The 22,054-nt window shown below is 49.9% G+C and overlaps 10 protein-coding genes across 10 annotated transcripts; 6 read left to right on the forward strand and 4 right to left on the reverse strand.

Annotated features, from left to right (window-relative positions):
* Positions 1-211: 211 nt before the first annotated feature.
* N7509_013262 (uncharacterized protein) lies at positions 212-2,198 on the reverse strand (the record flags this gene model as incomplete). Its single annotated transcript, XM_056637899.1, has 4 exons — positions 212-997; positions 1,061-1,357; positions 1,432-1,911; positions 2,040-2,198. The coding sequence occupies 4 exons, from the start codon at positions 2,196-2,198 to the stop codon at positions 212-214; spliced, it is 1,722 nt and encodes a 573-aa protein (XP_056481406.1).
* Positions 2,199-2,721: 523 nt separating this feature from the next.
* Positions 2,722-3,600, forward strand: cnaB (calcineurin regulatory subunit B; the record flags this gene model as incomplete). Its single annotated transcript, XM_056637900.1, has 5 exons — positions 2,722-2,830; positions 2,898-2,950; positions 3,022-3,095; positions 3,170-3,504; positions 3,590-3,600. The coding sequence occupies 5 exons, from the start codon at positions 2,722-2,724 to the stop codon at positions 3,598-3,600; spliced, it is 582 nt and encodes a 193-aa protein (XP_056481407.1).
* Positions 3,601-6,101: 2,501 nt separating this feature from the next.
* Positions 6,102-7,773, forward strand: N7509_013264 (uncharacterized protein; the record flags this gene model as incomplete). Its single annotated transcript, XM_056637901.1, has 4 exons — positions 6,102-6,657; positions 6,828-6,959; positions 7,291-7,557; positions 7,679-7,773. 4 exons carry the CDS (start codon positions 6,102-6,104, stop codon positions 7,771-7,773), a joined length of 1,050 nt encoding a protein of 349 aa, XP_056481408.1.
* Positions 7,774-9,415: 1,642 nt separating this feature from the next.
* Positions 9,416-10,443, reverse strand: N7509_013265 (mitochondrial 37S ribosomal protein uS9m; the record flags this gene model as incomplete). The annotated part of the gene is made up of 3 exons (XM_056637902.1): positions 9,416-9,507; positions 9,581-9,992; positions 10,075-10,443. 3 exons carry the CDS (start codon positions 10,441-10,443, stop codon positions 9,416-9,418), a joined length of 873 nt encoding a protein of 290 aa, XP_056481409.1.
* A 223-nt stretch (positions 10,444-10,666) lies between these two features.
* N7509_013266 (putative translation elongation factor eEF-1 subunit gamma) lies at positions 10,667-12,313 on the forward strand (the record flags this gene model as incomplete). The annotated part of the gene is made up of 3 exons (XM_056637903.1): positions 10,667-10,696; positions 10,771-10,972; positions 11,322-12,313. 3 exons carry the CDS (start codon positions 10,667-10,669, stop codon positions 12,311-12,313), a joined length of 1,224 nt encoding a protein of 407 aa, XP_056481410.1.
* Positions 12,314-13,409: 1,096 nt separating this feature from the next.
* On the forward strand, positions 13,410-14,759 carry N7509_013267 (alpha-mannosyltransferase; the record flags this gene model as incomplete). The annotated part of the gene is made up of 1 exon (XM_056637904.1): positions 13,410-14,759. The coding sequence occupies one exon, from the start codon at positions 13,410-13,412 to the stop codon at positions 14,757-14,759; it is 1,350 nt and encodes a 449-aa protein (XP_056481411.1).
* Positions 14,760-15,486: 727 nt separating this feature from the next.
* On the reverse strand, positions 15,487-17,058 carry N7509_013268 (NADH:flavin oxidoreductase/NADH oxidase; the record flags this gene model as incomplete). Its single annotated transcript, XM_056637905.1, has 7 exons — positions 15,487-16,074; positions 16,131-16,283; positions 16,351-16,383; positions 16,434-16,642; positions 16,681-16,750; positions 16,803-16,934; positions 16,990-17,058. 7 exons carry the CDS (start codon positions 17,056-17,058, stop codon positions 15,487-15,489), a joined length of 1,254 nt encoding a protein of 417 aa, XP_056481412.1.
* A 584-nt stretch (positions 17,059-17,642) lies between these two features.
* On the forward strand, positions 17,643-18,646 carry N7509_013269 (uncharacterized protein; the record flags this gene model as incomplete). Its single annotated transcript, XM_056637906.1, has 2 exons — positions 17,643-17,903; positions 17,963-18,646. 2 exons carry the CDS (start codon positions 17,643-17,645, stop codon positions 18,644-18,646), a joined length of 945 nt encoding a protein of 314 aa, XP_056481413.1.
* Positions 18,647-19,155: 509 nt separating this feature from the next.
* On the reverse strand, positions 19,156-20,071 carry N7509_013270 (uncharacterized protein; the record flags this gene model as incomplete). The annotated part of the gene is made up of 3 exons (XM_056637907.1): positions 19,156-19,351; positions 19,424-19,656; positions 19,718-20,071. 3 exons carry the CDS (start codon positions 20,069-20,071, stop codon positions 19,156-19,158), a joined length of 783 nt encoding a protein of 260 aa, XP_056481414.1.
* Positions 20,072-20,942: 871 nt separating this feature from the next.
* Positions 20,943-21,485, forward strand: N7509_013271 (2,4'-dihydroxyacetophenone dioxygenase family protein; the record flags this gene model as incomplete). The annotated part of the gene is made up of 1 exon (XM_056637908.1): positions 20,943-21,485. The coding sequence occupies one exon, from the start codon at positions 20,943-20,945 to the stop codon at positions 21,483-21,485; it is 543 nt and encodes a 180-aa protein (XP_056481415.1).
* Positions 21,486-22,054: the final 569 nt, after the last annotated feature.

The following is a 22,054-nucleotide window of genomic DNA, read 5'->3' on the forward strand; positions in this document are numbered from 1 at the left end:
AAGAAAAGCACAAGCGGGACCATCAAATCCCTTCGTCGCCCACGATATTCGTCAAAACATGAAAAGGTACTAAAACTACAGTGTGGGAGAAGGTGAAAAGTGGTGAGGTGAGGTGGGCCGACGGGATGATGGAGAAAAAAAAAGACACGAAAACGCCCGCCAAATGCTGCAAAGAGAAAAAACGTTAAGGGGAGAGGAATGGGAATGACAATCAAGCCTCAGACGATGCAGCTACCATAGCTGGCGGAGCTGGTGGAGGTCCATTTGGCCCTGGGTTATTGCCAGCTTGATCGGCTTGCAATCGTCGTTGAGCTTGGACCTGAGCTGCTGCTTGTGCTTGCGCCTGCGCCTGCGCATGAGCAGCTACTGCGGCCTGTTCCCGTGCCTTGGCCATGGTGATGGCCCGGTGTTGCATGATCTGGATGCTATAACCATCTGTTTCATACGAAGACTCTTCATCGGAGTCTTCTTGATCGAACTTGAATCGATCAGACCGAAGGGGATCCATTTCAATTTTACATCGCGCCGCAAGATTTCGACGGTCGATCATTAATCTTCCACCGCGACCAACCCGTCGCCGGAATGACGGCATACGAGATGGTTCTTCATGCATCTCCATGGCCCGCGAGGCAAGTTTATCTCCCCGGCCGGAGAGGGGGCTGACATCCAGCGATGTGTCCATTGCATCAGCCGATGCCTCTGAAGACGGCGGTGTGGGCAACTGTGCAGTAAAAGCCGGACGGAAAGCCGCAGTGTCGAATGTCCTTTCTGGTGACGGTGACAGCGGCGCACGGGTGTGGTCTACAAAGCCCTCGTTCCACTTGATGTGCTTTGCGATATTCTGCTTGATATCGCGCATAATCTCGTTCTCCTTCTCTGCCTGGTGATCTTCCAATAATTGAAGATCTTCTGCGCCTTGCAAGCCTGCCTTGAGTGGCATGCGGATTTGAGGAGCAGTGGGTTGTCGAGATGGCATCTCGGGTTGCTTCTTCTTGGGCTGAGTCGGGGAACTGTTAGCAATTGTGCAACAAAGACAAGGAACAGGACCAGAAGAACATACCTTTTGGTTGATGAGGTCCTCATCATCGTCCTTGATGTTGAGTTTGCGCTTCATATCCCTGACTTCGGAGCGTTGCGCGAAGAGGTGTCGTTCCATGCTAAGCATTTCTTTGCGAGCAACCTCACGTTGACGCACCAAAGCAACCAGTTGCCGTGCATCTTCAAGTTCTTTACGAAGTCGCCGCAGCTTCTCGGCACTCTGGGCATCCCGACCACGCGTTTTGCGGATCTGACGAACCTCACGTCGACGGAAACAGACATACGGATCGCTGTCATCAGTATCCTGACCAGTCTCGAACTACAGAAGTTCAATTGTTAGCAGAGTATTCGTCTGAAGTGCGGGGCGGTTACAAGGGCGCAATTGCGATTTACCTTCAAGCTTGGTTCGAGCGAACGATTACCGGCGGCGATTCGTCGTGACTTCCAATGCTCATATATAACCTTGGCGAAGCGCTTCACACACTCCTCCACTGCGGCATCCATGGAGTCTTCCATGTCTGCAAAGGCTAAAACGGGCGGGCTATCCACGGCAGCGAATGGCTGTTTCGCCTCGGCGGTCTCCTCAAAGAAGTTCATCGTAGCTTCGAAGTCATCTTCTGAACACCGGTTCGCCGGGTTCTTCTGATTGAAGATCTTGAGAAAGACATCATCCTCCTCGTTCATGTTATACGGACACCCGCAGCAGTCCTCCACCGTGGAGGAGAAGCGGATATACGTCGCAGGCTGCGAGAAGAGTGGAGGGTATAATTCGTCATATTGGAGGTTACTGAGGATGGTTTCGGGAGTTGGGATGTGCGCGGCAGTAACATTGCCTTTAGCAGTGGCATTGATCGCGACTTGCAAGTGAAATTCCTAGCGTGGCGCGTCTCGAGTTAGCATCGTGAAAATTTCGTGTCGCTTTGGTGATGTCATCACGTGATGATATGCAGGGATGAGGCTAGGCTAAAATTAGGACTGGGGGGAGGTAAAGGGCAACGTACGGACTCCTCGGCCTTTTCGACGCCGGTTTCGATTTGTTGGAGTGTAGACTGAAGTTCGTCGTCGATTACATCGATCTCATGTTCGCGAACGATGGGGATGGACGCCTTAGCAGTGAGCTTCTTTGGGCGCGTTCGGCCCAGGCCCCCGTACCGAGTCATAGCGTCGGGACGCGCAAAAGCGCAACGACCATGGGCGGGATTGGGATTAAAAGGGTCTCAATCGAAAGGCCTGGTCATGCGGTATCTCGTAGTCGTATTTTTGAGATGGAATTCGATGAGGAAGGGGGTGATAATGACGGTTGAAGTTGGGCGTGTTCGCAGCAGGCGGTTGGATTGACGTTGCAATGTCACCCGGTGATGGCCTGTTTTGCCGCCCGCACGGCCTCAGGGGCTCGCTTGCCTGTCCCGTTCCGGTTAGTCACTTGTCTGAAAGGGGTTAGTGCGGGGCTGGGCATTATCAAACTTGGTCTCTGCTATCATTCTGCTATCATTCTGGTGGTCCTTTCTACCCCGGCTTTGTTTTGTACTCCGCTCTATTCACTAGACCTGTGCCTGTGCCTGTGATTTGTTTTGTTGTATCCTCTCTTCAACCAGTTCCGGTGTTGACTCCTTTCATTCCTCTCTCCAACTCATCCACCTTCCCGCCTTCCCCTCACATTCCTCCCCCTCCTCTTCCACCGCAATGGACCAGCCATCCGAACCCAACGCCGCCGCCATGCACAATGTGGCGCGCCGACGAGGCTCCGTCGGAACTACACAACTGTTCGATAATATTATCTCGACTTCAAATTGTTCGTTTCCCCTGGTAATGTCGTCAAGACGAGGTCACGAGCTCCCCGCTGACACTCAAAACAACAGTCGATCGTGATGAGGTGGACCGCCTGCGCAAGCGCTTCATGAAGCTTGATAAGGTTCGATTAGCTTGAAACTATTTCCGATCTTCCCTCGACAACTTACTAACAATCGATCTCCCGATCTCTAGGATGGTTCCGGTACGATCGATCGCGACGAGTTCCTGTCCTTGCCTCAGGTTTCCTCCAACCCGCTTGCCACGAGGTACGTCCACGCAGTCGATGTTTCCAATACCCTACCACCACCACCACCACCCATATTGACTCGGATTATAATAGAATGATTGCAATTTTCGATGAGGATGGCGGTGGTGATGTCGATTTCCAAGAGTTCGTGACCGGCCTGTCGGCCTTCAGTTCCAAGGGCAACAAATCAGAGAAGCTTCGATTTGCATTCAAGGTCTACGATATCGATCGCGACGGATATATCTCCAACGGTGAACTCTTCATCGTCTTGAAGATGATGGTGGGCAACAATCTCAAGGATGTGCAACTGCAGCAGATTGTGGATAAGACTATCATGGAGGCCGATAAGGACCAGGATGGACGCATTAGTTTCGAGGAGTTCCAAGACATGGTGGAGAGCACGGATGTCAACCTGAGCATGACTCTGAGTAGGTCTCGCCTTATCTCCTTTTCTTCTACATGGGGATTGTGTTTTGTCATACTGGCAGATTCATTTGCTAACACGACTATCAGATCAAATATAAACCCGGCGATGGACATACTTGGAGCTCTACCATTGGTACTGCGTTGCGCTTGACCGCACTTCTCTGCGTGCATTCCCCATTCTGTTTTCTCTTTTCTTTTTAAATTTGTGTTCTGGTTTCGTCTGTTGTCCCTCTCGTTCTCATGTCCCTCCTCACTCTCTTTGTGGTGATCCATGCAGGTGGGCTTTCCGCCTTATGACTCTATGACCAGCGACGTGATGTCCTTTCCCCCCCCTGCAATGTAGTTTACTACCAATGATATTCCCATGCCCCCCGAGCCTCGGGCCAACCTCCGGCCGAACTGTAAGTCTCGTGGTGAGGTGCAATCTCAACCGGGAGGGGGTCCAGTCGCAATCCCAATCCCATTCCACAGCTTTCCTTTCCTATCCATTCTGCCTCGCCGGGGAGCTCTCGGTGTCACTATCCCTCCGAGCAGAAGCAGCAAAGCCCAGCTCGGCTATAAATGGACATCGTCAGCTGACAGGGGACCAGAAACGTCAGCAGCGGTGAAACTACCCAGGTTCCCAGTTGCGGCCAGTATACCGAAGGCGAAGGGTGTACAGGAGGGCGTGCGAGATCAGACCGAGTCCTGGGTTGTGCAGATTGCATCATTTTCCTAGTCTCGAGGGTTGGTCGGAACAGGATGAAACCCACAATTTTTTTTTCTTTTCTTCCCCCTTGACCTCGGCACTGTCCCCATCCCAACCAGAGTATCGGATCTGGTTGGGGGGCGGAACGAATCAAAATCGAAACCCTAGGGCGGATTTTGACTTGACACTTTGACTTGACATTTCTGGCTCCACTCTCCACTAATCGTCAACCTACTTGTCTTGGGTCGATTCAATCTTGCTGCAGATTGCAGATCCGGAATCGGGCAGACGATGCCCGATCTGTATTTCAAATCTTGACACCCTGACTCCCGTTTGGAGGCTTTTTTTTCTTGCTTTCTCTTCGTACTTCTGACCCAAGTGGATCAGATCAACTGTGCCCTGCCCTTTTGTTGCAGATATCCGAGAAGGAAGGGGGGGGAGGGGAAGGGAACAGCAGCGCAGCAGCTGTCCGAGCAATAATATGCGCCCCGGAATGTCCAGTCACCCTCCTTCTAACCCCCCTTTTATTATTATTGTCATTACTGCTACGGAGTACTTCGGTGTACTACTATTATTGCTATTATTGCTATTATCTATCATATTATCATTCTTCTTTTACTTTCTCTCCTCCTGCTTCTGCTTCTTTCGTTTTCGTTTTCTTCTTTTCTTTTCTCCCCCTCTCCGGTTGACTGCTTCACAGCTATACCTTTGTTCAAGCTGAACACGACTCATCTTTCAGGTCTGCTTACTCTTGATTTCTCCGTGGCTGAAAAGAAAGAGAGGGAGAGAAGGGGGGGGGGAGTGAATTCAATCCGTTCCATTAGGGCCTGGGATCCTCAGCCCCATCTCGCAAGTTACACATCCAAAAAGAAACAGAAAATAATAATAATAATAAATAAAACAAAACACCAAAAAAAGAAAACAAAAAAAAGAAAGACACACCTGACCCTGTCATCCCTAGCTTTTGGGAAACCCACCAGGAACCAGCGCACCGGGTTCCTGGGCGATCTCAGACGCGCAGAGTTCGTAGATCGGTGTGCGATCGTCGGCCTAGCGCCATCCCAAGTAGATAGTCTCAAATACTATCCCTTCCAGGTACCCGGTCCTCCACGAGTTGACATGTTTCTTGTTCGGTACCCTCCTGCCCCAGTTACAGCTCTTTCGTTCATTACTGTCTTCGCTTCTTACTGGGTACGTTCAGCCCTTTCTCAGGCTAACTATTCTCCCCTCCCCACCCCCCTCCCTCTCTCTCATCCATCTATCGTCATCCTTTATTTTTTTTGGCCCCCCTCCCTCTGCTCACGTTACGATCAGATTCGTCATATTTTGGGAGCCCTACTTTTTTCTTATTTTTGTGGATTCCATTTATTTGGGTCCTATTGTTTTTAGGTCACCCGTGGCTTTGGCTTCGTTTTATAAATCATCAATCATCTCGCCAATCTCTCATCCTCGTCTTCATGTAATCAATTCCCTTCGACTTTCCCTCGGTGGTCTTACTCTTACTCTCACGCTCACTCACTCTCGCTAAATTATTCTTTGTCGGTACGCCTCGTCTGACTCCGAATTCTATTCTGACGCCTCATTCGGTGGCTATCAATCTTGAAATTCTCCGTGGCTATTCCTTGGGTCCACATCCAGATCTACATCGTCTAGATCCATATTCATATTCACAACCCAATATCTGAAAACACAAAAAAGAACTTCCGGGAAATCACTACATCAAATTGAAATACTTCTACGAGGTACAGAGAAGCGAAAATACCAAGAAATAAACAGTGATCTACTGTAATATATCAATCCAAACAATCCAAAGCATTCTCCAAGCTGGCATCCTACGCAAGTCCGCCCTTGTCCCCCAACCCCAAAACTTGGGCCAATATCGACCTCCACAGGCTCCGGTGGGACGGCCTAATGGATGGCGACAGCCGCAAGCAGAATGAAAGATTGAGGGCAAGATCCGGCAACTCGACAGCCAGAGGCCGTGGAGCTGACTCCTTCGAGTCTTCCACCATGCATCCACGTGGAGACCCAACAGGGCTGTCGCAGGCACCAGACCGCGGATCGATGTCCTACAACTACGAATACACAGGCACATCCTTCGCCGACGGCTCACTGCAGGGCAACGAGATGTCATCCTATCCGCCCGAGTTTGTACGGCCACGCCAGCATCAAACGGCGTCATCTACGAGCGGCCAGCAACGCCGACGACCGCAAGAGGTGCCGCCATTCGTACCGTACGATTCGGCCATGCTGTACGGATTTGGTCAGCAGGGTCCAGCCCCAGGACCCTTTGAAGTTGTTCCACAGTACTCGCCACGGCAGTCTGCAGCGATTGAGGCCCTGTCGAACCAGTTTGCCGTTCCACAATATTTCACCCCCGAGGAACCCTCAGCGACGGGGGTCCCAGTCGGGCTCTCGCCTTATCTCAACGCGCAGATGCCATATAATCAACCTGGCCCCATGGCACGTCCGAGTACTATGCAACCCTTCCCCGCCAACATGACCGATTTCACCCCAATCGGCGGCCCGACTGGCCGATTGGAGCACCCCCCCTCAACAACATCAACAGCAGCAGCATCAGCAGCATCAGGCTGATAGCTCCGAGGCCGTGCCCGTGGACGAATCCTCAACTCTCAGACGAAGCCTATGCTCAGTACCGACGAGCACTGCGCAGCACCTTTGACCACACGCGCGCGGGACGATTGGTGGAAGCCAGCCGATCGCTGCTGGAAATTTCCGAGTGGCTTGTGGCTAACGCACGGGATCTTGGTAGGTTCGGCTCCTTTCCATGCTCTTTCATTTTTTACCTTGCGGGAGGTACAATGCTGGTACAAGGTTGCTGCCGCGCCCCAGAGCGTGTGGAGAGGTCGTACCACAATCGCACTCCAGCCTGGGCCCTGTTTTTTAAACCGGGGAGCTGTATTTTTTCTGCCTCTTTTGTTTTTTCTCTTCTCTTCCTTTGCGCCCTACACGCACGCGTCATACAAGCATCATCTGAGAGGCCCAGTGGGGGAATACCGATACCATAATAACCCTTGGGAATTATTACCAAAGAGTATCAAAATGAGTACTAATTCTTTTTCTACTTATTTCGATACAGGAATTCTGCGCGATGATCATCTTCTCTATCATGATCGATTACAACTCTGGAACGACTTTAACCTTTGCTGGTTAGCCGTGTGTCAGAAGCAGAAGGATCTGTTTCAAGATCTGATCACGACGGGCCATTCACCAGCGCATACGAGTCTCATCGGTCGAGATCAGTTGGAGGCCATGGGCAAGGATCTGATCCACCTTTGCGATCAGCTAGAGCAGCATGGGCTGGTCGATTATCAATTGGGCATTTGGGAGGAAGAAATCCTATGTGGTGCGTGAACAAAGCTTTGTAGAATTCCTGCTTCTTGCCCTCCTCCCCCTACCACAGCCCTCTTTTCAGGAATCGCATTGCGAAATAATTTCGAGTCTAAGCCTAACTAACCTTACATCAGTCCTTGGCCAATGTCTAGATGTGATAGAGAGTCGACCAGAACTCCTACGGGTCCATGCGCTACCCGAACCCACGGCCGCGGCGCCACGGCCCTGAATCAAAAAAAGCCCTAATTGACCAACGAAATCGTCCTCACCCCCTCCATCACGCCCCTCAAAACCAAACCTTCGGCTCCAAAATGCAAACACGGGTCCATCATCATCTGGCGATCAATCGCCAGAGGTTACAGGTACAGGTACAGGTTAGCTGCGGGGCAAAATATGAGGTGGCAGCCACCACGGCGCAAGCTATTGCCTACTAGCGCCATCCACCCACCACCCACCACCCGCGACGGGACGTGAGACGTGAGATCATCCAAAGCCAAGCCAAAGCTTTGGAACTGGTCAATTATCACGATTCGTCGCCTTGAAAGAAACGGCCCCGATCTCGAAGATCAGCTCGAGATTTGGGCACATCATCTCCTCTACCCTACTCTACGCTATGCTACGCTACGCTACACTACCCTACCCCTCTTGACTACTCATACCTATCAATCATCTCATCTCCACTCCACCCCCATCGCATCCCATCCCGTCTTCCCCGTGATGGAAGAGCTGAAATTAGCCCCATTTACGGGGACATCCGACACTCACACTCGCACTCACGCTCACGCGCACACCCACACCCACACACCTCCGCCTCACTCTGTCCCTGTCCCTGTCCCAAATTGGTACCGACTATGGAGTATAGTATACGCTATTGCTAGTCTAATCGCCGTACTACCCTAGTACGGTGTATTTCTACGATAATGACCAAAAATGTACATATCAACTTTTTCTTTCAGTGTTCGTGTTCAAATTCACCTTTGTGGTTTAGTGCCAGTGCAAGTACAAGTACGGAGTACGGTCCCCAAGTATTGTACCCTACCTGTGCCAGTGGTTAATATATATTTCTTCTTCCGAATAGTTGCTTACATTCAAGGCGCGGCGTCGGGAATACAAAAAAGAAAGGAACCTCGGATAGGAAGAGAAATACGATAGGAATATGCTCAGGCTCAGGCTCAAGCTCTCGGCGCAATGGATTATTATTAGCGTGACGATTACCGTATACGATTAATGTTTGTCGTGGTATTTGAGTTTCTAGGTCATGGACGCCTTGGGATCTCTCTTGCAGCTATTGTCTTCCATTTCCGATTGGTGTGCCAATCGATCGGGCCCGGTTCTTGGGGCTAAGAGGGTCAAGAGGGTCTGCCAAATACAGTCATCTGCAGGATGGCTTTTTTCATCACATATGTGATATGCAGACGCCTCATTCCGTGTCAGTGCCAGTGCTCCCTGAATGCGAAAGCGAGGCCGATTAAGACAAATGGTTATCCTTTAAGGGATAGGCGGCTGCCATGATCTGCACTAGTACTACATAGGTTTGTGGTGTCGACTCCGTATTCTCATCGATAATCATATATGCAAGTTAAAAGTCGGCTATAGCACTGGCATTCTCAGAAACTGAATAGTCGAAGCCCTACCCTTGTACGATTCGGATAATTAGGACAGGGAGATTCCTGGGGACATCCACACAGTTCAATGATATCAGTGATATAGAAGGTGCCCGTGGACTTGATCATTCGATGAAAGCTCCATATGCATTGAATATAGGATATAGAACAAAACTGGCACTTTTGAATGCCATGCAAGTGAAATAATACATGAGATAGATAATACAAGATAGTATCGCTGCAGAAGAATATCGCCTTTGTCCGGTTTCAACGCTTGACCCAGGCAGGCATCTTGCGAGCCTTGACATGACCCGGCTTCTTTCTCTCCACACGACGAGCATCGACCGTAATGACACCGGCTAAAGAGAAAAAGAAAAAGGTCAGCAACGCTCAAATATCGAAGACGGACTAAATAAGACAACTTAAACTTACCTCTCCGCAGCAATGGCTTCAGACCAGGTTCGTGCACCATCAAAGCTCGCGCAATCGCCAATGTAACAGCCTCCGTCTGGCCAGTCACACCACCACCCCGAACCGTAACCCAAGCATTGTACTTGTCCATTCGCTCGGTGGTACGCAGTGCCCACAGCGCACTCTCTCGGTCATGTACACGGGGGAAAGCCTCAACAATAGACTTTCCATTCACAAGGACCTCACCCTCACCCTCGACCAAGTGAACAACAGCCTTGGACTCCTTTCGCTTACCCTTGGCACGCGCCTTTCCATTCTCATCCAACTCGGGAGTCTCGCGCACCACAGCATACGGGTTTCCAGGACGAAGGAATGAGTCCAGCACGGTGCGGACTTCACCGGGGACCATCTCTGGCTGAATTCGATTCAACCGCTGGAGAATCTTAACCAGACTCTTATATTTCTTGACCGGCACGGCCTCGCCAACGTATTCGCGGAACTGCTTGAGCTTGAACCAGGCCATTCGGGGGGGCCTCGCCGGCAGGCAATTGAGGGAGGGCGGCGTAGCGGGCTTGTAGGGACTCCAGGTTGAGGACGTGGTCGACAAATCGCGGGCTACCGGAGAAGTAAGATGGAGAGGCGGGAACGATTCGGGCCGGATTGCGAAGGAAAGAAGTCGAGAAATCGATCTCTGGAGCAGCTTGAACGGGCAAATCTGGAATTGATTCGGGTTGGATTGCCGTGTTGGTCTCTGTCTCTGCCTCTGTCGCATAGGCACGGGCTAAATGCCTTGATGAAGGGATCAAGGAACGTTGTGGGAATTGCGAGGACAGTCGTAGGGACTGCATCGCCTGGACGAGGCCATTGGAGGAAGGCCGGGCCATTATGGTGAGTTGGGAGTTGGGAGTTGGGAGTGCCAATGATTGGGATATGATGAGCACTCGGGGAAGTTCAAAGGTTTCTCGGCCTTTCGGAGGAATATTCTTGCAGGTCCCAAATCACGTGCGCGGCGGGCGGGTTGCTGAAAATTAAAAACTTCCCGTTTGCCCCTCGATCTCCTCTTTCTTTCTTCCTTATCCCCCCCATTCTCTCTTTATCCCATTCAAGATGTCTTTCGGCAAGCTTTACGGTCTTCCTGTATGTTCTTGATTCCTTCTATTCAATTGTCTTTTCTTTTTCATCTTGACTGACTTGGTTTCCCCCCTCTCCAGGACAACCCTCGCACCATCTCCATCCTGGTCGCTGCCAAGCACAACGACCTGGACTTGGAGCTGGTCAAGACCGCTGCTAACTCTTCCGCCGAGTTCAACTCTGGTGCTGAGTTCCGCAAGGTCTCTCCCCAGGGCAAGATCCCTGCTTTCGAGGGTGCCAATGGCTACACTCTGACTGAGGCTATTGCCATCGCCATCTACGGTATGTTGTGACAACTTGTTCGGTTTATTTTTTTTTATACCCACCACCCACCTGCATTTCACCACTGGCCTCACAGCCAACCCCTTTCATGATGAGATGTATAAATTATAGTTATCCCTGTCAGAACTACACTGTTGAGAAACTACACAACTCTGAAAAATCACGCAAGAGAAGAATTGAGTACCCCGCTCGCGGGGAAAAATTCTTCACCTTGGGCGTGTGGACTTAGCCTCCTACCCCCTTGCCCCTTTCTTGCTTCACGTTGCCCCGTCAATGTTTTACCATTGCTCCTATTGTGGATCCACCTGTCAAAAAATCAAACCATGACTAACTTGATTTGATTTTTCAGTCACCTCCCAGAACGAGAAGACCACCCTCCTTGGCAAGACCAAGCAGGACTATGCTTCCATCGTCCGCTGGTTGTCCTTCGCCAACGGTGAGCTTCTGCCCCGTTTCGGTGGATGGTACCGCCCCCTCCTCGGCCTCGAGCCCTACAACAAGAAGACCGTCGATGAGGGTGCCAAGGCTGCCCTGAACACCATCGCTGTCCTCGAGGCCCACCTCACCGCCAACACCTACCTGGTCGGTGAGCGCATCACCCTGGCTGATATCTTCACTGCCGCTCTCCTCACCCGCACCTTCGCCACCGTCCTGGACAAGGCCTGGCGCAGCGCCAACCCCGCTACCACCCGCTGGTACAACACCATCATCAACCAGGCCGCTTTCAAGGCTGTTGTTGCCAACCCCGTCTTCGCTGAGGAGGTTATCAAGTACACTGCCCCTAAGAAGGAGGAGAAGCCCAAGGCTGCCCCCGCCGCCGAGGCCCCTAAGCCCGCTGCTGAGGCCCCCAAGCCCAAGCACCCCCTTGAGGCCCTTGGCAAGCCCACTCTCCCCATCGATGAGTGGAAGCGCCAGTACTCCAACGAGGACACCCGCACCGTTGCCATGCCCTGGTTCTGGCAGAACTACAACCCCGAGGAGTACTCCCTCTGGAAGGTCGACTACAAGTACGACGACGAGCTGAAGCTCACCTTCATGGCCAACAACCTGGTCGGTGGCTTCCACGCCCGTCTTGAGGCTTCCCGCAAGTACCTCTTCGGTTGCCAGGCCGTCTTCGGTGTCAACTACGACTGCGTCATCCGCGGTGTCTTCCTGGTCCGCGGCCAGGAGTCCGCTCCCGCTTTCGATGTTGCCCCCGACTGGGAGTCCTACACCTTCGAGAAGCTCGACCACAACGACCCGGCTACCCGCAAGTACATTGAGGACCTCTGGGCCTGGGACACTCCCCTTGTGATCGGCGAGAAGACCCTCGAGAACGTCGACGGCCACGTCTTCAAATAAGCGAGTGCATTTTGCACCTGCCATTAAAGATTTCCTTTCTCCCATCCTTGCCATCAACCCAATACCCCACTTCTTGTCAGCACCTTTTGCCTGACCTGATTAATGGTGGCGGGATTTAAAATACTCCCCTTTTTTTTCTGTTACGCGCCGATGTGGTTCATGTTTACGTTGTGATGTGAGATGATATGACTTGCAAGAGGTCTTTTTTTTTACCTACTTGTTTTGTCCTTGCTATTTAAATTAGCAATCAATGAAGGAGAGACCTTGGTCTCTGAAGAACAAACATTCTCCAGTTTTGTAGTTTCAAGTTCAAGTTTTACGTACACTGGTAGTCCGTAGTAGTCCGTAGTAGTCCGTAGTAGTCCGTTCTATATATATTCGGAGGTTCCCGCTGTTATTGCCATCCACGGTTCGGATCGACAACCTTGGAACTTCGCACAATCTAGACCCTTTCAAACCGAGATCAGCACACCACCTCAGTGCTATCATCAACTATCATACATTCAAGTTCAAGTTACTATCATCCCTCTCATCCCCTCCATCTCGCTTTATATTGCCTCGGTTGCATTCCAGTGGGGGCGTGGCCCGTGCAACGAAGGGGCCATTTGTCTCGCATCTCAACCGCGCCATCACTCAAACTTGAACTTTGCTAGTTCCGAGTCCTATTTTCTCTCCTTCCGATCAAAATCATTGGCAATCATCCCCTCCCATCTCATCGCATCCTATGACCCGAGTCCAGCTGTCACTCTCGCGTTGATCGGCGATTGCAACTGTCAAGCCTCACTAGCGCGGCGGTCTCCACTGCAACGTGGGGACTTCCCCAGGAACAACAAGCAAGACAGGCACACGACCAGGAACAGGACCAGGAACTGAAATAACCACCAAAATAACCCCATTGGACTGGACTCAGCCATGCTTCCACGATCGATCCTCCGAGTGCGCACATTACTCGCCGCCATCCTCCTCACCTCATTCCTCGTCTGGTCCTTTTCACGATACACGTCAGCGCCAACCCTCGACTTCGGCCGCACCGTACCCAACCTAACAACCGCCCAACAATCATTCTGGCGCTCACTTCACACTCTCCTCGAACAACATGGCCCAGATACAAACCCCCCTTGTCGAGGACGTCAAGGCGCCGACAGAAGGCTTCAACGCGGACGATAATACCAAACCACGACCAGACTACGTACTCGTCGCACGAGAAGACGTCGATACAATGCGAGAAGCGCATTCAAACTTTCTAAATGCGCTCAAATCAAAACCCGAGTCTTCAGCCAGACCTTCCAACCTACACCTCCAATATATCCCAGGAACAAAGGGCATCGTTTCAACCGCTGGCGGTTCTTACCTCCCCGTCCTAGTTATCTCTCTACGCATGCTCCGTCGCACCGGATCCAGATTACCCATGGAAGTCTTCCTCGCCGACGAAGAAGAGTACGAAGAGTATATCTGCGACGTCGTTCTCCCCTCATTAAACGCACGCTGTATAATCCTCTCAACAATCCTAGACGCCTCATCATCATCATCATCACCATCACTACCAACTGCCAAAATAACGAAATACCAATTCAAACCCTTCGCAATGCTCTTCTCCTCCTTCGAAGAAATCCTCTTCCTAGACGCAGACGCATTCCCCCTCACCGCCCCCGAGAAAATATTCACAAGCGACCCATTCAAAACAACCGGAATGATAACATGGCCCGATTTCTGGTCGTCTAGCGTTTCACCCACATTCTACGAAATAATAGGCCTCCCGACACCCCCGGCAATGAATTTGCGCGCATCAACTGAATCCGGCGAATTCGTGCTCTCGAAAAGGACGCATAGTCTGACGTTGATTTTGGCCACTTATTACAATTATTATGGACCGAGTCATTACTGGCCTCTTCTTTCGCAGGGTGCGGCGGGAGAAGGTGATAAGGAGACATTTGTTGCGGCGGCTATGGCGCTAGATGAGCCGTTTTATCAGGTTTCGCAGGCTATTTGTGCACTTGGGCATCGGACTGCTGGTGGGAGTGGGATGGCGGGTTCTGCTATGGCGCAGTTTGATCCGGTGCAGGATTATGCTCGAAGGAGGGATCGTGAGGGGAAGGGGAAGGGGAAGCACGGTGGTGGTGGGAACAAGCCAGATGTATTCTTCATCCACGCGAATTTCCCAAAATTTAACCCGGCGACGATCTTTCAGAGTGGGCATGAGGTACAGCCTGTTTTCGATGATGAGGGGGCTTATACGCGTGCTTGGACGATTCCGGAGGATGTTATTGCCAGTTTGAGGTTGAATGGGAATAGTGGGAAGGATGTTGAGAAGGTCTTTTGGGAGGAGATTCTTTGGACGGCTTGTGAGCTTGAAGGGAAGTTTGTTAGTTGGGGGGAATATGTGGGGATTTGTGAGAATGTTATGGATTATTGGAAGGGTATTTATGGAGAGAATCTTCCTTCTTGAATTGGGATGGTAAGTATGGTATGAAAAAAGTATTGTCTTGGATATCTGTCTTGTCTTCTCGTTGTCCAGTCCGGTCCAGTCCGGTCCAGTCCAGTCTCACCCAGGGTCAGCTGGTATGGGTATGATATACTCTACTTGACGACTCCTCAGAACCCCGAGATATCCCCCATAGCGGGCTGGACTGGATACACTATCCGCGGCGTTGAAGCCATCCCATGCCATCGAAAATCGATGTCTGGCTGGCTTCCTCGACTACGCACGATAGTGGCCTGTGGCATTGCTGCAGTATGAGACTTGGTGACTTGGTTTCTATCTTTACTTGGCGAATGTTTACCTCCAACTGGTTTGGAGGGAGAAATTGCCGGATGTTTTTGCCTTCCAGTTTATAAACAAATTTCATAGCGACTCGCACCGTCTTATAATGCAATGGAACTTTCACAAAAGAATCATATCAAAAAGTAGGGAGATACATTCAAGTTCGCATTATTGACACAGCGGCTTATCTTCTTTTCTCGATCGTTAGATTACAGCTGGGATATGATATTGATGTCGTAAGATATCACAGGTAAATAACCGGAAATCCATTCACAAATCTACCAGATTTCTGACAAATCGAAAAACTAGAGTTTCAGTAACTACATCTATGAGATATGAGCTAGTAAATCTATCCCTGCCGTTGACGAATCTGCTACACAAAAAGATACAAATCCAATCCCGTGGCACAGGATCATCTCTTTTGGCGACGTCCAGCAAAGCCCCAATGTATCTGATTTGCTGACTTGACGTCGACATCAAGCTCCTCCGCAAACTGCCAGACCAGGCCGGGGTTCTTTTGGAACAGCCGTCCTACAAAGACCATATCAAGACCACTGTTCAACAGGCCATTTGCCTGAACAGCTGAGGTAATCGCCCCAACAGTTCCCACAAGAAGGCGGTTGCCAAGGGCTTTCTTCACTTGGAGAGCAGCTGGAGCCTGGTACCCAGGTCCACCGATAATCTTCTGTCTTGGATCATTTCCTCCACTGGAAACATCGAGAACGTCCACGCCTCGACTTGCTAGCACTTTAGCAAACCGGATAGTCTCATCGACATCCCAACTGGGCTCACTCTCAAGGTGCTCCAGCCACTCGGTTCCGCTGACACGGAAGAACAGGGGCATACCCTCGGGCATGTTCTGCCGAGAGACATCCACGATCTGCAGCGCAAACCGAATCCTATTCTGGAAGCTACCTCCATAGTGATCAGTGCGTTGGTTCGATACCGGTGAAAGGAATTCGTGGATCAGGTATCCATGAGCGCCGTGGATTTCGATGGCCTGTGATCATCTGCGGTCAATATGAATTTCATGTCTAATGAATCAAGTGAACGCACGTCAAAGCCTGCCCGCACGGCTCTTTCAGTTGCTTTGCCCCATTCCTCTACCAAAGATTGGATTTCGCTATCAGACATCTCACGCGGAATAAGGTTTTTGTCCTTGTAAGCGATAGCGCTAGGAGCGGACACATCGTCTGGCCAGCCGTGGCGCTGTTGAGAAAAATTCGTCAATTTCTTGGAGACAGTAACCAAAAAAGACCAAGGAGAAATGTCATACCGGTGCGAAACCTTCGTTCTCGAAACCATTGACCTTCATAAAATAGTTAGACACGATTTTCCGGGGAGAAGAAGACAATATACCGATTTCATGGAGGCACCAGGGCCACGGGTCATGCTCAACCAGGGTGCTACAGTGCTTGCTTTGCGTCCGGCATGTGCCAGCTGAATGCCAATACGCTGGCCCTGGCCATGGGCAAACTCCACTATCCTTCGCAGTGGCTCAACCTGGGATTCTTTCCAGAGCCCAGAGTCCTCCGGGTGATGCGGCCATTGGGTGTGACCGCAGTAGCCTCCACAAACGATAGTCCCGGCCCGCGCGAGATAATACCACCGAGGTGAGCGAAATGCCAATCATTGTGGTGTCCATCTTCAGCAGAGTACTGGCAGAGAGGGGAAAGCTTTGATCATTAGTCAATTTTTACAATTCATTGCCGTCGAGAAACAACATACTAGAATGCGATTGTGCAGTTCAAGCCCTCTTATTCGCAATGGTGCAAACAGCTTCGGCAAATTTGGGCTACTATGAGCTGGCGAAACAGCTGTGCCGGCAGGTGGCTCTTGCTTCGGCGTGAAATAAGAGACCTAGTAGAAGTCAGCGTTGTGTTGGAACGCGGGTTGAGATTTGATCGGTACGAACACCAGCGGCTGGCTCATTGGGGATCTCGACAATGGCACCTTCGTCAACATTAGCGTACCGGGAGGGCATCTTCAACTGGAGTAGTTAAAATGGAGCAATCAATGGCTTTGTGCTCTCTCGTTTTGCAATTCATCTACGCTTAAATATGTGCCAGGTAGAGTTTATGTAATCTACTCTCGATGAATTTATAATCCGGTGCCTATCTCAGGTATATTAGCAAAATATTCAATTCTCCCCTAGACGCTTGTTTAGTACGAGATCACACATTGCCACAGCTTTAGAGTTCATGTCGATCCACTTTTGACAAACTTCAAGTCCGAGTCCACCGGAGTCGGATCTCTCTCACATTACCCGCCTCTGGAGAATTCCTTATCGATTAGACTGCGCCACAGTGGACTCTCAGGCGAAAGTTTGAGTGTGGGCAACTTGAAATTATCATGATGATATAATACAGAAATAAAGCATTTACTAATCAGCTGTTGAGTCCCACTGGCAAAGACGCGGATTCCATGCAAAGAAACTCGCCGAGAAGTTCACTCTAATTCATCCGAGCCGGAAACTTCCAGAGCCTCTTTTTAAATCCACTGGCCATAAAGACAGTGCAGTAAGCTTCATTTGACATCTTCTTTACCAACCTTATTAGCGATTCAGTGATGGCAAACAAGCTTGGCATATTCCCGGCCTCTGGCGGCCTTGGAGGTAGTACCCTTAGGCACCTTCTCCGGGCAGTCCCGGCCAATGAAGTGGTGCTCGTCGCTCGCAGCCCAGAGAAACTCAGCAACGAGGAAGCCGCTGGGGCTATTATTCGGAAAGCCGATTACGACAATGCCCAGACACTCGACCACGCGTTTGATGGAATTTCGTCTTTGAACTTGATCTCCTATGCTAGTATTCAACACGAGCATCGATTCATGGTAGGGTTTACATTTTCGATACTACCTTTTGGCGCCCAAATGCTAATCTAATTCCATAGGTACATAAATCCGCGATCGATGCGGCTCGAAAGAGTGGTGTTAAGCATATCTTCTATTCGTCTCTTGCGTTTGCTGGCGATGGAAATCTTGATACTAAGGCCCAAGTCATGCTTGCCCACCTTGCGACGGAGAAGTATTTGGCCCAGCTACATGACCAGGACCCACAGTTTACGTACACTGTCATTCGCCAAGGATTGTATTCAGAGTCTTTCCCACTCTATACTGCCTTCTTCGATCTCAAAGCTCCTTCCAACGAAATTTGTATTCCCCACGACGGCTCCGGCCCTGGCCTTGCTTGGGCTAAGCAAGATGAGTTGGGGGAAGCAACCGCAAACCTTATTGCACAACACGCCCAAGACCCCGTTGCTTTCCCTTATTTAAACAAAACCGTCCTTCTATCCGGCCCTCGTGCTTGGACTCTCAATGAAACGGCGGATGTATTCAGCCGCGTGCTGAACAAGCCAATTAGGATCCGCCAGGTACCCGTGGACGAATACGTCAAACAGCCACAGGTCCAAACTGGTCTCACATATGGTGGTGGAAACTGGGCGCCTCTCTGGGCGACTGCTTTTGATGCGATCCGAGATGGGGAGTGTGCAGTAGTGACCCCAAATCTGGCTCAAATACTTGGCCGCGAACCTGAGCAGTTTGACACAACTATCAAGAAAATGCTTTTGACCTAAGTGAGCACGTGTGGTGTGAAATTTGGGCCTAGCATACTGGCAATGAATAGTATGCACTTTTATGCGATGTGTCTGATTCCGATTTTCTAAGAGATTCTCTAGCAAGATCTAAAAATTCGCATGCAGATATATCATATTCAAGCTTCAGACGTATATGCCTGAACCGATACTTCCATCACCATATTCCTTTTAGAAAATTTGGGTGACTACGACCGTGACCCTATATAGCTATCATCTTGAGATTATTTAGCCATGGTCATCTTAGACCTAGACAAAGCCCACCCTTTGGTCTTCAGGTAATATACACTGTGGACTAGGACCTGCCTACTACCCCGCATGTTGCATAATTTTAGCTCAAAATAGATAGATAACTACATAGTCTTACTAGGTCTACCTACCTATGCTTGATCTATTGACAAAAGTATAAGATATCATGGCCAAGTTTGTTCATTTGTGCTGTACCATTTCAACATTTCAAGTTCGTCTTACTTCTAATTAATCATGATTTATCAGACAGCGAGCATTCCGCCGTCCACTATCAAGCTCGAACCGGTGACGAAGTTGCTAGCCCCGCTGGCAAGAAAGATGACAGCTCCCCTCAGGTCTTCAGGGGTCCCCCACCGGCCAGCTGGTGTTCCCTTCAAAATGAAATCATTGTAAACTGAGTCATTCTCCAGCTGTGTTGTCAAAGGCGTACTAATATATCTATTCCAAATTCAGTCTTTACTTCGAAAAGGAGCCAACAAGAGTATTGCAAAGAACCAAGAAAGATCTTACCCTGGGCAGATACAGTTGACCTGAATGTTGTGAGGGGCAAGTTCATTGCTGAAAGACTTTGTCATTTGAACGACTCCGCCCTTGGAGCTTGCATATGCAGAAACATTGTACATGCCCCGATATGAAGTTACTGAGCCAATGTTGATAATTTTACCAGGAAGCTTGAGCTGAAGCAACTTCTTTGAAATTTCTTGTGCGGCTACGTAGGTTGCCTTGAGATTGATGGAGAGAATCTGAAGTAATTGTCAGCGCTTTTCCATATGAGCAAAAGAAAAGCCCACTCATTCTTCATACAAGGTCGAGATCATCATCAGTGACTTCTGTGATTGGGCATCTTCTATTGACACCGGCGCAGTTCAAAAGGATGGAAGGCGTGATTCCTGCCCGCCAAATATCTTGAAAGGTTGAACGAATTGAAGATGGATCGGTCAGATTACACTCAAAAGTCCACATTTTTCGACCAAGCTCTGAGATGGATCTTGAAAGGCTTTCACTGTGGACATCATTGGGAATCTGAATAGAGACAATGTCGGCACCTGCAATTGCAAGGGATTTACACAGGGTTTGACCAATGCCACCTGTAGCTCCCGTGCAGATGACTGTCTTTCCTTGGAGCGAGAATAGCTTTTCGGTGGGCAAGTGATGCATGTTGTGAGAAAAAGACTGGGAAGATACGCTGAGGATCTAATAACAATATGGACAGGTTACAATGAATGAGGAGTAGGCGAGAAATCTTGAATTTCGTAAAAGTGCTCGCTAGGGCTTATTTATTGTTGACTACAGTCCAAAAGTCTGCATCTCAATTTCGACAGGTGCATTAAGCAGGTGAGTCCGCCGGACTCTTTGCCTGGTTTGCGCTATCTCCCATCCCTAATATGGTAGCGATTGATGATGCGGAAACTTTGCTTCCCCGACGGATGCCCACCGGAAGGTCCTTGCGTACGAGGATCAATCTCCGCACATAGATAATATAGGTTCCTCTTGCGTGAGCATATCCATAGGTTACTAAGTATACAACTCTTGGTAGATTCTTAGGCCAGGCCTTCCAAGCAGGCAAGATGAATTCCTTGGCACTGAGGTTATCTGGGTCCCAGCGAGACATCTTAGGAGAACGTGGAGTCTGTTGGAGACATTGTGGGCTTGAAAATTTGGTGGCTGGGAAGCAACGATGAAGCAATAACTACCTGGGTTGCGGCCAAGCCTCTGCATCCTATTAAACGTCGCTAACGGACGACCGGACCTCCACCGGACTCGGATTCATCAAAGTGGGACCCCGACCTTCCACCGGACCAAAATGTCCAAGAAATAGTCCAGCGCGCCTCCAATTACCACACGCTTTTCAGTTGCAATATGCCTTCTGCCTGATTGGCGCAATGTGGCATCTAGCCTGAGATGATTTTTAGAGTATATAAGAGACCATTTTTATAGATAGGCATTCATTCTTATGCCCACAAATCCAATTTCAAATTGCAAGATACTTGTCTCTGCTTCGTCACCTACTTTCGGTATAAATTTCATTATGACTTCTGTCTCAGCCGACCATCGACCCAAGGGGGAGGCTATTCCCTACCAGGGGAAACCTCTACCCAACGTTCCTCAAGACCTCGTGGTTCCCAACATTGTGAATCTGGACTTCGACGAGAGACTCTGGGTTCCCCAGGGTCAGGATGTCTGGTTCCGTCCCATTCTTTTCAATGTCACACAGGGCTATTTCGTCAACCTTATCCGTGTGCGTCGTTCCGGTATTTTGTCCCGCCACCGTCATTGTGGACCTGTTCACGCCACAGTTCTCCGCGGTAAGTGGCATTACCTTGAGCACGATTGGTGGGCGACTGAGGGAAGCCATGCTTTTGAGCCCCCAGGTGATATTCACACGCTCGAGGTGCCAGACGGCGTGGAAGAAATGATCACTTTGTTCCACGTTACTGGAGCATATATCTATGTCGACCCTATGGGTGTTCCTTTGGGAGTGGAAGATGTTTTCTCAAAGCTAGCCAGTGCAAAGGCCCATTATGAGCAGGTTGGGCTCGGTGCTGATTATGTGGACCAATTCATTCGTTGAACTCATGTTTACAAGGGTACACTGCCTTCAGCATTAAGTTCTTGTCTTGGTCAAATCTTCTGTTCGGCGTCCATGAAAAATATTATTGACATGTGTTGGAATGTGTTGGAATTTGTTCATTTCAGAGAGTTCATTCATGTGTATTAATTTTATTCCTCTAGTTCCACGAAATACATGGACCAACTATCAAACACCAGATATTTTCCTTTTTTCTCCTTTTAGCCGCAAAGTGATCGGATTAGAGAAGCATAATTACTGTTCTCGCAAAAAGTCAAAGTCCGGCTGGTTCCACAGCCAACTCTGACCTAGGAAGGAGTTATTCAGGGTATTTATATCTTGGCTTGTAGGGTCAGCTACAGAAACCAGCGAATTCGGCTGAAAGCGATTGTTTTCATCTGCGAAATTCCCCACGAATGGCCTCGGTTGTCCGCAAATATCAGCCTGCGGGCTGGAAGTTGGCGGGATATAAGCTCCTGGGTGTGCCATGGGATCGCAATTCTCCCATAGAACTGTAGACCAGAGCGATCAGCAAGAGAGCTAGATGCATCGGTACGCTCGTACATATAACA

Source organism: Penicillium cosmopolitanum, assembly GCF_028827165.1.
Source record: "Penicillium cosmopolitanum strain IBT 29677 chromosome Unknown utg000012l:1.0-3308103.0:1.0-3310761.0, whole genome shotgun sequence".
Taxonomy (NCBI): Eukaryota; Fungi; Ascomycota; class Eurotiomycetes; order Eurotiales; family Aspergillaceae; genus Penicillium; species Penicillium cosmopolitanum.